Source organism: Sinocyclocheilus grahami, unplaced genomic scaffold, assembly GCF_001515645.1.
Source record: "Sinocyclocheilus grahami isolate Dianchi unplaced genomic scaffold, SAMN03320097.WGS_v1.1 scaffold13.1, whole genome shotgun sequence".
NCBI lineage: Eukaryota > Metazoa > Chordata > Actinopteri > Cypriniformes > Cyprinidae > Sinocyclocheilus > Sinocyclocheilus grahami.
The window spans coordinates 2,203,718-2,217,164 of record NW_015505192.1 but is presented as its reverse complement, the minus strand read 5'-3'; the positions used below and the strand labels follow the sequence as shown (position 1 = coordinate 2,217,164).

General features: G+C 39.7%; 1 protein-coding gene across 1 annotated transcript in view; it reads left to right on the top strand.

Annotated features, from left to right (window-relative positions):
* Window positions 1-2,813: 2,813 nt before the first annotated feature.
* The window catches only part of LOC107599465 (arf-GAP with GTPase, ANK repeat and PH domain-containing protein 1-like), a 23,977-nt gene continuing 13,343 nt past the window's right edge, over window positions 2,814-13,447 (top strand). The window contains exons 1-11 of the mRNA XM_016291064.1: window positions 2,814-4,705; window positions 4,985-4,989; window positions 6,227-6,361; window positions 8,485-8,626; window positions 8,717-8,851; window positions 8,942-9,057; window positions 9,760-9,903; window positions 10,359-10,439; window positions 10,650-10,754; window positions 11,634-11,817; window positions 12,918-13,025. Of these exons, the coding sequence (XP_016146550.1) occupies window positions 3,685-4,705; window positions 4,985-4,989; window positions 6,227-6,361; window positions 8,485-8,626; window positions 8,717-8,851; window positions 8,942-9,057; window positions 9,760-9,903; window positions 10,359-10,439; window positions 10,650-10,754; window positions 11,634-11,817; window positions 12,918-13,025 (2,176 nt within the window). The 5' untranslated portion in view covers window positions 2,814-3,684. The remainder of the gene's footprint in view (window positions 4,706-4,984; window positions 4,990-6,226; window positions 6,362-8,484; window positions 8,627-8,716; window positions 8,852-8,941; window positions 9,058-9,759; window positions 9,904-10,358; window positions 10,440-10,649; window positions 10,755-11,633; window positions 11,818-12,917; window positions 13,026-13,447) is intronic.

Sequence of the window (13,447 nt, the reverse complement as noted above, 5' to 3'; positions counted from 1 at the left end):
TTTTTTTTTTAACTCTCATCCCTGTCACTGCTGTCACTTTCAAAAGGTACACCTTTGTACCTTATTTATCCCTAAAGGGTACATATTAGTATCTAAATCAGGGGTCTCCAAACTCAGTCCTGGAGGGCCGCTGTCCTGCAGAGTTTAGCTCCAGTTTTCCTCAACAAACCTGACCGGAATTGGAGACCCCTGATCTAAATGGTACATAGTAGTACCTTGTGAAAGGGTACTGCAACAGAGACAGCTATTGTATCTTTTTTTTCTGAGAGTGTATTGAATCAATTTGAGTGTAGTATTTACTCAGTGTAGTATTTAATCAAGCCCACTTGACAAACAGATGAGTCAATAAATTTGTCAATAATATTGCATTATTGCATGCAGTCACTTACTCATTCATACACACCTTGGCAAGGACAGTCAGTGCACAGTGCAGGGGGTTAGATATGGAGATATGGAGAGGGAGCCAGAGACTAAATGGAATCAGTGCATGAAGGAGGAGGAGTTTAGCCTTGGAATACCTTGGTAACAAGCTCAGTGTCTAGGAAAGGAAAGGTGGGGGGACACGGCGGCTCCTGAATCACTGTACTGACTGTGACTGTGATATGTGGCACGTTGCCGCCTAATACGGCACTGGATCGAGTGCAAAATTTGTTTGATTAATGTGTCAGTCTTGATTAGCGTTGCACGTAACCACTCAAATTGTGTTTTTCTTGAGCAGTTGAGCCTCTTTCCCTGTCAGAACCTTGCAAGCTTTACAGTCTGTCTTTATTCCTCAACACATCACTGATTCTTGCTTTTTAAGCAGGAGAGAGTGTGCAAGCAAGAGAAAAAAGAGGGAGAAGGCGAGCGAGGGAAGGAGGGAGGGAGAGCGAGAGGAGGGGGGAGCAGGCTGTGGAAAGCAGGGGCTGGGAGCTGTCTGGCTGGTGACAAGGGCAGAGAGAGAGAGAGAGAGAGAGAAGCAGGAGATGGAGAGAGCAGGGTATTCCTGCACGGTGCCGTTCTGCGTGGGTTTGAAGAAGACCTTCAACTGGAGAGATCTGAGGGACCCTTGTTCATGATGCGTGACTCATCTAAACCTTTGACGTGAGATGCAGCATCCTCTCTAGAAAGAAGCATGATTGTCTTGCGTGTCTGCTTTATTGACATCCCCGACTGCTTGACGCACTGATCACCGGAGGTGTGATGAATAGACTCTGTATGGGGACACTGGGTTCTCTCTCTATGGACTTACCGTAAACATTTCCACTGATCCAAGTGGCATTTAGACTGACTCCTCAGTTTGACTCTTCAGTCTGTCAGCATCTCCTCCACTCACCGTGGAGCAGGTTGGTGAAACGATGTGCCTTGATCTGAGGTTACCAGTTCTGCATGTCTCCCAGATGTAATTTTACTCTTTGTCGTCCTTGAAGGAATTTTCGATCTCGTTTCCATCTCGTTCGCTGTAATTTTTGCCTTCAAATCTGCCTCTTGTTGAATGTAGTCAATGGAATCGGGAGCATGCTTTTCATGCAGGTGAGGAGAGGTGGGCACATGTCTGCGTGCTTAAAATAGGTGTGAGAGGACAGCAAAATGAAGAGAATGAAGTCTGGGACAAAACATGAAGGTGTGAAAGAGCACAAAGGACATTAGCTAAATTTTTTTCCCACTCTAGGGAATGAGGTCACGGTTCACTTCTTTTTGACATACTTGCCTGAATTGTCTCGTTCTGTGATTTCTTTCTGTTGTGGAAGACATTGAACAAGCGAAGAAGAAGATTATTTGATTTATTTTCTGTCCTTGGTCTGTTGAGAAATTCTGGACCACATGAACCGAACCGGGACCTCACAGTCAAAAACCACCTACCTTATCTCCCTCACGCTGGTGAAGGTAGAAACCAGGTCTCCAAACTCAGTCCTGGAGGGCCGCTGTCCTGCAGAGTTTAGCTCCAGTTTTCCTAAACAAACCTGCCTGGAAGTTTCTAGTATGCCTAGTAAGACCTAACTGGTTCAGGTGTGTTTAATTAGGGTTGGAGCTAAACTCTGCTGGACACCGGCCCTCCAGGGCTGAGTTTGGAGACCCCTGATCTAAATGGTACATAGTAGTACCTTGTGAAAGGGTACTGCAACAGAGACAGCTATTGTATCTTTTTTTTCTGAGAGTGTATTGAATCAATTTGAGTGTAGTATTTACTCAGTGTAGTATTTAATCAAGCCCACTTGACAAACAGATGAGTCAATAAATTTGTCAATAATATTGCATGCCCTCACACAGTCACTTACTCATTCATACACACCTTGGCAAGGACAGTCAGTGCACAGTGCAGGGGGTTAGATATGGAGATAGCGAATGGGAGCCAGAGACTAAATGGAATCAGTGCATGAAGGAGGAGGAGTTTAGCCTTGGAATACCTTGGTAACAAGCTCAGTGTCTAGGAAAGGAAAGGTGGGGGGACACGGCGGCTCCTGAATCACTGTACTGACTGTGACTGTGATATGTGGCACGTTGCCGCCTAATACGGCACTGGATCGAGTGCAAAATTTGTTTGATTAATGTGTCAGTCTTGATTAGCGTTGCACGTAACCACTCAAATTGTGTTTTTCTTGAGCAGTTGAGCCTCTTTCCCTGTCAGAACCTTGCAAGCTTTACAGTCTGTCTTTATTCCTCAACACATCACTGATTCTTGCTTTTTAAGCAGGAGAGAGTGTGCAAGCAAGAGAAAAAAGAGGGAGAAGGCGAGCGAGGGAAGGAGGGAGGGAGAGCGAGAGGAGGGGGGAGCAGGCTGTGGAAAGCAGGGGCTGGGAGCTGTCTGGCTGGTGACAAGGGCAGAGAGAGAGAGAGAGAGAGAGAAGCAGGAGATGGAGAGAGCAGGGTATTCCTGCACGGTGCCGTTCTGCGTGGGTTTGAAGAAGACCTTCAACTGGAGAGATCTGAGGGACCCTTGTTCATGGTGCGTGACTCGTCTAAACCTTTAGCGTGAGATGCAGCTTCCTCTCTAGAATGAGGCATGATTGTCTTGCGTGTCTGTTTTATTGACATCCCCGACTGCTTGACGCACTGATCACCGGAGGTGTGATGAATAGACTCTGTATGGGGACACTGGGTTCTCTCTCTATGGACTTACCGTAAACATTTCCACTGATCCAAGTGGCATTTAGACTGACTCCTCAGTTTGACTCTTCAGTCTGTCAGCATCTCCTCCACTCACCGTGGAGCAGGTTGGTGAAACGATGTGCCTTGATCTGAGGTTACCAGTTCTGCATGTCTCCCAGATGTAATTTTACTCTTTGTCGTCCTTGAAGGAATTTTCGATCTCGTTTCCATCTCGTTCGCTGTAATTTTTGCCTTCAAATCTGCCTCTTGTTGAATGTAGTCAATGGAATCGGGAGCATGCTTTTCATGCAGGTGTGGAGAGGTGGGCACATGTCTGCATGCTTAACATAGGCGTGAGAGGACCAGAGAACAGTGTTATGAAAAGAATGAAGTCGGCGAAGAAACATGAAGGTGTGAAAGAGTACAAAGGACATTAGCTAAATTCTTTCCCACTCTAGGGAACGAGGTCACGGTTCACTTCATTTTGACATACTTGCCTGAATTATCTCTTTCTGTGAATTCTTTGATTCCTTTTCCGCTGTAGAAGCCACTGAACATTATTTGACTCTTTGAATTTATTTTCTGTCCTTGATCGGTTGAGAAATTCTGGACCACATGAACCGAACCGGGACCTCACAGTCAAAAACCACCTACCTTATCTCCCTCACCTTGGTGAAGGTAGAAACCACTGAGGAAAATGAGTTGGAGAAGTCTAGGCTGGCTGTGGGGGGAGCAGTGTACGATTCCGATGGAGCGAAACATCTCAAGCACACTGGATTCAATAATGAGGGCCAGGAACGCCAGAAAATGGGTGAGGCTGTTGAGCTGGAAGCTGGAGAATCTGTCAAATTCTCAGTGGAACAGGAAATACTCCAAAGCCCAAGGGAGGACAAGGCACTTTTTGCAGATGGTGTTCATCCCGGAATTAGACAAAAATCAATGATCTCACCCACCACAGAGAATGGAAGAGCCAGAGAATCCACTGGAATGCCCCAAACCTCTTTTTCCCGGGATGTAGCTAGGCATCTTGGTGACATCCCAGTCCGTGCAACCCAGCGGCCTGTGTCGCTCCTTAAAGCTCACGGAGGTGGCCGTGAATTTAAAGAGTCCAGAGAGAGCATCCATGCCTCCTCCAAGAGCCTTGACCGTAAGGACAGTCGGACCAGGATCCAGTCCCCAACCAGCCCAACTCCTGGATCTTTTCGGGCATCGTGGGCTGTAAGCGAGGTGAAACCTTGCGATGAACACCTCAAAGGGGGTGTTGGGATGAAGAAACCCACTGAAGGGGACATCATAGCCATGCGAGCCCAAAGCCCTCGAGCAGAGAGATTAAAGTCAGGATCTACATCTCTTCCGACCCCTGTCACCTTGATTACCAAGCCTCAACGCAAAGGAAAGAGTCGCACCCTGGACAACAGTGACCTGAACTGTCTATCCGAGGACCTCCTGAAGTGCAAAGGTGGTCAAATGGTAGCAGACTTTAGAACAGCTCAGTCCCAGGGGGCTTCAGCACGTGACCGCAAAATGCTAAGATTTATTAGTGGCATTTTTACCAAGAGCACTCCAGTTGCAACCAGTGCAACCATTGTGACCCCAGTCTATAGCACCATTCAGAGGGAATCCAGTGAAGAGGAAGGTAGGAGAACATGACTTACTCATCCATTCACAACTGAAACTCTCAGATAAATAGAAGCAGGATTGTTTCCGAAAATGGGAGGGGGTCATGCCAGGTAGTTTGCACAGTTTGTAAATGAGGGCTTCCTTGTGTATGAACATCTGCAATCCATTTACAAGTTTTCTAAATGCTACGTTTACATTGAAGGGATTGTTCACCCAAAAATGTGTCATTCTAAACCTGAATTACTTTTTTTCTTCTATGAAACACAAAAGGAAAAAAGTGTTTTTATCCATGCAGTGAAAGTCAGTGGGGTCTAAAATATTATTGGACTCCACTTATTTTTATTGTCTGAAAATAAAAAATACTTTTTAAAAACATCTTTTGTATTCCACAGAAGAAAGAAAGTCATACAGGTTTGGAATGACATAAGGACTGATGACAGAGTTTTTATTATTTATTTAATTGATTTATTGTCTTGTTGTTTTAGTTGGCATTAATTAAAAAAATTGACATGTGGAAGTCTGTACACACATTTGGGGAATTCTGCTTTTATTCATTCTAATGCCTAGGGGTGTAGATTTAAGACACCGAAAGCATCCTAGCCTTTTCTTTATAACCACCCCCTACTGTTCCTGTTTCTGCACTGGAAAAATTGGAATGGTAAACAAATTTGATAATACCCATGCCACAGGCAGCATAATTTTGCCCAACATCCTAATCCCATCTTTGATGTTCCGCCCACTTCCTGTATTCTGATCTCATTCTTTCATGGAAGCTTCAATCCTTTCATCACCAGCCTCTTAATTTCAAACCATATCCAGCCATGAATTTTAGCACGCTAAACTGGAGGTGAAGCATTGGATTTTGTAGTGGAGAAATAACTCAAATACGCAGACAGTGTCTGTATCCACAGGCATTTCAAATCCACCCAAGCAAAGTAAGTCGGTTTTCCTTCTAATGATCTGTTGTAATGTTGCAGAGATGCCTTCAACTAATTTATATGCAGAGCTTGTTGAACAAAGGATTCTTTTCAAACAACGGCTATGTTTCTCAACAATATAGATTTGATAATTAGGTTCCTTATTTGGTAGAATATAATTGGTAATTGTACAAGTGAAATTCAATACAGGGGTGTGTGATCTATATGCTATGAGCAAAAGGTCTGATGTGTCTGTACACACAACGCATGCGCACACAAAATATTTACGTATGTGTTCTCCGAGTGAACAGAAGCAGTGGCTGGAGGTGGGGTTGTCATGGCAACAGGGAGGGCTGAGAGAGTTGCCTGTTGTGTGGCTGGGTTATGCTAGGGAGCGAGCCACAGATGAAATGAATGGGAGTGAGGGTATGCGAGGAGGGGTGCTTTTGAAAACGAGAGAGACCAGCTTTAGAATTTGACACATAGAGTGTCCGTTTAGATGGGGGGGGTGGCGTGGGGTATATGGCACATAAGGATCGCACTGTCTAACCGCACTGGCTCGCCCCCTGATGTTGTTCTTTCTCATCTCTTCTATGAAGACTGTCATTTAACCGTTTAAGGGGTATTATTGTTATCTTTCGCTTTTGTCCTCTTTTTCTTCTCTGGAAGGGGGAAGATATAAAAAAGAGGTGTTGGTGGAGGGACAGAGTCATTTATTGCTGATCCGAGAGGAATCTGGCCCACCAAGTGCACAGGTGTGTTTATTTCTGCTAAGTACACTTGAGACAGAAACATACTGTATGTAAGACAGAAATATTTGGCCAAGGTGTGCATCTTCCTCTTTTTTATACTAACATTATGGCGTTAACAAACTACCAGCAAGTTGTCTGGGCCATTAAACCAGATGTGTTTAACTAGAAACTGAAGAAGAATTTTTGCAATTACGTTACAATTGCAAAAATCCCTCGTGGAAAGATTAAGAATGCTGCATTCTTATGTCGTGTTATGAATTGCTTCTTTAAATTTAGCTTGAGTCAGTAACTTTTTCAAAATATTTTTGAAAAAAGTCAGCTTCACCAAGGCTGCATTTGGTTGATCAAAAATATAGTAAAAACAGTAATATTGTGGAATACTACTATTACATTTTAAAATAACAGTTTTTTTGTTTGAATACATTTTAAAATGTGATTTATTCCTGTGATGCAAAGCTGAAATTTCAGCATCATTACTCCAGTCTTCAGTGTCACATGATCCTTCAGAAATTATTCTAATATGCTGATTTGCTATTTATTTATTATAAATGTTGAAAACAGTTGTGCTGCTTAATATTTTTGTGGAAAATGTGATTTTTTCAGGATTCTTTGAAGGGGTCATGAACTGCCTTTTTATTATTTTTGCACTGTACTCTGAGGACCACTTATAATGTTATCAAGATTTTTACATCAAAATACATCATAATTTAGAAGTAATATGCTATTTTCTGTCCTCATCGGAACGCTCTGTTTGAATAGGCGTGGTGGATTGTAGACTCAGAAGTAAAAGCCCACTGCTATGATTGGCTTACAGTTGTGTATGTTTGACAGCCTACATCCTTCACAGATGGATGCATCCCACACACGCTGCTGTGATTTAGGTTAAAATCGCATAAATACTCGGTACATATCAAACGATCAATAATAATAGACAAAGTAATAGTGACCACGTAATAAAAACAGTTACTCACACTTGTATGGTACTGTTGGATCCAATAGGCTATATTCGGCACAGCATCGTCTTTTAGTTTCAATCTTTGCTTTGTTTATAAACAAATCCACAGTAAAATTAAGTGAACAAAGGACCAAGTTCTTATTGACGAAATCTGGATCTTCATTAAATATAAAATGAATCCACTCTTTCCTAATGTTATGATCAGAAAGAAGGAAGAGCAATGCAAAGACTTTTTTTCCACAACTTGGCACTGCACAGCATCTTGTTTTCTTCGGAGCATCTTTTTCATTTGGTTTCTGCGTTCTACGTTATTTGCACTACATGACATGTGCAAATTGGTGGGTGGGGCTAAACAGGCAGTGATGTAGAAGCAGGTGTTGATCTTCTTCTGTGGAGGCGGGGTTTAGCCACACTATTACGTCATGAAGTGACACATTCCACAACCTGTCATTTTGGCAGATTGGCTTCAATATAAGCTGTTTTTAGACTAAGTTTTGCGTTCTGAAACTTACAGGATGTTTTATAGTACAATGACCTCTTATATGTCAAAAGATCAAGGGAATTTTGATTTCTCAGTTCATGACCTCTTTAATGAATAGAAAGAAAAGCAGTTATTTGAAATTGATAACTTTTGTAACATTATAAAAGTCTTTACGGTCACCTTAATGCATTCTCCCGAAATAATTCCGGATAAATCAAACTTTTCTGACCCCAACCTTTTGAACAGTAATGTATTCTGCTTTAAAAGAATAGTTCACTCAAAAATGAATATTTGTTGAAAATTTACTCACCCTCAAACCACCCAAGATGTAGATGATTTTGTTTCTTCATCAGAGTATATTTGGAGAAATGTAGCATTACATCACTTGTTCACCAGTGGATCCTCTGCAGTGAATGGGTGCCGTCAGAATGAGAGTCCAAACAGCTGCTAAAAACATCACAATAATCCACAAGCAATCCATATGACTCCAGTCCATCAATTAACATCTTGTGACGCAAAATGCTACGTGTTTCCATATGAATATGAGTCCAAAATTTCTGCTAAATTTTTCCAAATCTGTTCCAAATCTGAGGGTGAATAATTTTTAGCAAATTTTCACTTTTGGGTGAACTATTTCTTTAAATGCTTCAGTCTTTTCCCTGTTTTTCATTTCTAAATTTGTGATTGTAGATCTGCAACTGGCTTGATGGCGTCATCCTAGTTTTTAGTCTGGAAAATGAAGCAAGTTTCCAGGATGTGTACAAGAACTACAGTGAGCTAAGTGCCCATCGTAACATAGCAGAAATCCCCATTATAGGAGTTGGAACACAAGGTAAGAGCTGTACTTGTCTTGGCTTCAGGGATGTTTTATTGAGCAATACGCTGTTGTGTACAAACCCGATGTCCGTTTTTCTTCCTGCAGATAAGATTAGTAGCACTAACGCCCGTGTGATTGAGGACAAGAGAGTCCAGCAGCTGTGTATAGATGTGCGTCGCTGCACTTATTTTGAGACCTGTGCCACATATGGACTTAATGTGGACAGAGTATTTAATGAAAGTGAGTTTCATCTCAAAATAGGGGCTAAAAAGGCATGTTACTTTCAGACCAAATGCAAGTGTTGATTGGACAAACTTGTTTCCTACTTAGTGACTCACAAGATTGTCGCTGCCAAGAAGCAAGCCGCCCTTCTGGCCTCCTGTAAATCCCTCCCAAACTCCCCGAGTCACTCAGGGGCCTCGACTCCAGTGTCAGGGCCCGGACAGGTATCTCAGGGCTCATGAGTCTGTCTGATGCTTGGGCGAATCTCATTAAAGCTGACAAGAAATGTCTAGGCCATTTTTTTTATTCGGGGGGTAATTCCCTGTGTAATTAATTTTGTTTTGTTTTGAAATATGACCCAGACATTTCTTTGTGAGATTGGCCCATTTATCATTATAATTATTGTCAAGTATTTTAATGAATTAAGTACCGTCATGGTGTTGTTCTTTCAATGTTGAGTATTGTTGGGGTGTAAAAATTTGCTTTGACAAAATATTCTGAAATGATTCATTTAATATTCTTTGCCGAATGATATGCTTTGCAGAAAATCTGAAATTTGGTCGCATTTTGGTTGCATTTTATTTATGTTATGTGATGATAATTTTACTCATTTTGAACATAAATAATTATAATAATTTAATCATTATTATTAAACAAGCTTTCTTGGACAAGAAATTACATGGTTATATTTTACTATAGATTAATTCTAAATGATTAAATTCCATATTTCATATATCCATTAAATTCATGTTCCATGTGAAATTTTCATTTTCAGATCAATACATTGCACATTTTACACCCCTGCTATTGAGTATTTGACTGTTTTGAGTGATTGTGAAATGTTTTTGTCTCTATCAATCTGTCTGCACCATTCACCACTCCAACCTCTGTCTCATTCTTCTCACCATCCCATCATCCTGTCTTAGGCCAGTAATGGGGGTCAGAGTAGTGATTACCCCTCCTCTTTGCCTTCTACCCCTGTGATAAATCACAAAGACATACGGGGTGGGGCAAGTGGAGATGGGGGCTCGCAAAGAATTCTGCCCCGACGACGGACATCTTTATTTGCGGTTAGTTCTTTGAGCTCAATACAAAGAGTTTCAAATCTTGCCAGTTAGATTGTGCAACACCAGTGAAACTCTGTGTGCAACGTTTATTACTATATCATTCCTAATTTAAAATAAAATTGGATTTATATCCGAATGATATATCAGAGGTGATTTGTGTACATTTTTGATGTTAAAATAATTTATTCTATCCTAATTTAACCAATGGCAGACTGGGAAACCTGTTTGAAAACAGTCAGTGTGTGGTCAAGTTCTTGTTGGTGCAGAAATTACACTCTTCACCTTCAAATGCTGTTATACAATAAAACAGAAGCATGACTGTATATTTAGTAATAGTTTCTGTTTGTGAACTCTCGTTGTCACTCTAACACTCACCTCATCTCATGAGTCACATCTGTTTCCTTTCTTCATGTGTTTCAGCTTCCTCTCATCTTTATTTAACGTGTCTGTTATTTTAGAACCGTCGTGGAAGTGATTCTGAAAAAAGAGCTTCTGATAGCAGAAGTGACATGAGCAGTCGATCAGTTCCTATCAAACAGGTACGTGTAAGATTTCAGTGTTGACTTAAAGATATGACGTGAGACTTCTGTGAAATGCAGTTGCCCCGGAAAGTATTTGGACACGTTGAAGATATTTAAAAATGTCTGAATCTCATTGCATTCTAATAAAAAAGAAGAAATAATTAATAAATAAGTAGTAATGAAATAATGAATTAAATAAATATATTTTTTTCCTTTTTTCTTTGTTAGGGGACTTTGTGGAAACGCAGTGAACGCTCTTTAAACAAGGAGTGGAAGAAGAAGTATGTGACGCTGTCAAACAATGGCATGCTTATATATCATTCAAATATAAATGTGAGTAACACACTTTTGCAGCACGCACTGTTTTCAACAGAGCATCAAAAATGTTCTTGTACCCTTTCGTTTTTAGAATCACATTTTGTGTTTTGCTGAAGTTTACCATGTGCTTTTTTGTTCCAAAATAAATGCTCAGTATTTTTAGCTTTATTTGTTGCATGTAGTGTCTATATAGTTTTTATCCTATACAGTCTATGGTTTTTATTTGTTTTAGTTAATTTAGTACATAACATCAAGTAGTTCAACTAATTTGGCAACTAGCTCAACTAAGTCTGAGTTTTTTATATTTTAAGTAAAAAAAAATGTCAAGTAACTTTTTATGGCTGTAGTTTTAGTTTCGGTTTTAGAAACTACTCAGTATAATCATATTAAACAATTAATATAGTACTGCGTATACTAATTTAATTTAAAATATTATGTTGAGTGTTTGATAATATAATATATTAAGACAAACAATTATTATGTATTTTTAATATAATAATTTATTATATATTATTATATTATTGCATTCTATTGTATAATTCTATAATATAAAAATTCCATAATATATTATATTATATATAATATAATTTTATAGAATTCTAATGTTATAATTATATTTTGGGTGTGGATTTATCATTTGGTTGTAAATCCAGTGCAAAAAAATATTTTCAAATATTACTCTGTTTGCTGGACTTTTTTTATTTTATTTTATTTTATTATTATTGAAAAATCAATAGTACTTCAATGAAATTGCATTATGGCATTTCTAAAACCCCAAAGCTGTTTTGTTGTGTTATTTTTGACTGTAGAAGAGAACCAGCGTATTTGAAATTCCAGATTGTGTAAGTATAGCTCATAATATATTATGTTATAGTTATATTTTTGTGATTGCAGGAGTTTCTGCAGAATGCTCAAGGTAAAGAGATGGACTTATTGCGAGTAACAGTGAAGGTGCCAGGAAAGCGTCTTCATCGTGCTGCTACTCCTGCTGGACCGTCCCCTGGCCCTACTCTCGTTCCTGTGCCTGGTGTAAATGGACTTAGTAAAGACAAGCAGTCATCTGAAGGTGGCGCTACATGTAAATGAAAACCCTTTTTTTACGTTAAAGGGTTAGTTCACCCAAAAATGAAAATTGGCTTGTGTTTTACTTACCCTCGATGCATCCTAGGTGTATATGACTTTCTTCTTTCAGACGAATCCAGTCGGAGTTATATTAAAAATTGTCCTGGCTATTCCAAGCTCTATCATTGCAGTCAGCGGGTGTTGCAGTTGAACAGTCCACAAGTCGTCAAATAAAGCTCGCGCATTCATAATAAACGTGCCTCACACGGCTCCGGGGGATGAATAAAGGCCCCCTGTAGCGAATCCATGAGTTTTTGTAAGAAAAATATCCATATTTCAAACGTAATAAACACTTTTCTCTCACTTCCGTTATCTGTAATACGGGGATCCGTTCCGGCGGAAGGCGTATGACGTATGCGCAGCACGCGCGCCTCTGAGATATGCTAGTCTCGCGAGTTTGTTTAATAGGAGCAAAGGAAGCAAATTTTCCTTACTTTAGCAAAGGAAAACCAGTCTCCTCTTGGTTTAGATCGAAATCCTCTGACATTTTTCTTTGCAAATCTTCGGTTTGTACTTCTAATTCATGACCGGCGTTTTGTTTTGTTCTCTCTCCACACTCGTCACTAATCACGCAACGCCGACGTGCTACGTCATCCGCCGGAGCAGCTTCTGCATATGACAGATAACGGCAGTGAGAGAAAAGTGTTTATTACGTTTGAAATATGGATATTTTTCTTACAAAAACTCATGGATTCGCTACAGGGGGCCTTTATTCATCCCCCGGAGCTGTGTGAGGCACGTTTATTATGAATGCGCGAGCTTTATTTGATGACTTGTGGACTGTTCAACTGCAACACCCGCTGACTGCAATGATAGAGCTTGGAATATCCAGGACAATTTTTTATATAACTCCGACTGGATTCATCTGAAAGAAGAAAGTCATATACACCTAGGATGCTTCGAGGGTAAGTAAAACACAAGCTAATTTTCATTTTTGGGTGAATTAACCCTTTAAAGTGACCTTTTCTCATTTTTTAAATGTACACAATCACAAATAAAATAATTTGAAAGATTTCTCATTGCCATGATTTTGTTTTTGTTTCTCTCTTTTTCCAGCAAATCTTCTGACTGTAGAAGAGGCGTCCAGAACTGGTTTGTCATTTCATAATGATCAAAAGGTGAAACGTTGCCCGTCATCTGTGTCTAATAAAGGCTTCAGTGTGGGTATGTAAATCATTTGTTTACATCTTCCACTCGTTCTTTCTAGCACAGTGTTGGAGAATAACTAATTAAAAGTTGAAATACTACTAATCTGACAATGACAGTAGTTCAGCACTATTTTCCAACAAGTAGCTGTGCAGCTACTGATTCATTTCAGTTGTTGATTCATATGCATACCAGTTCATTCTGACAGTTCATTTTAATCATTCTAGGTTTTTTTCTTCTAATTTTGTACCAAAATATTTAGTTAAATACAGAGGTTCATGACTGACAGTTTTTATTTTATTAGTTACATTTAGTGTTAATGTGTTTGTTTGATACTGTAAATTATTATTTATTACTAAATATATATATATATATATATATATATATATATATATATATATATATATATATATATATTTATATATATATATACATATATA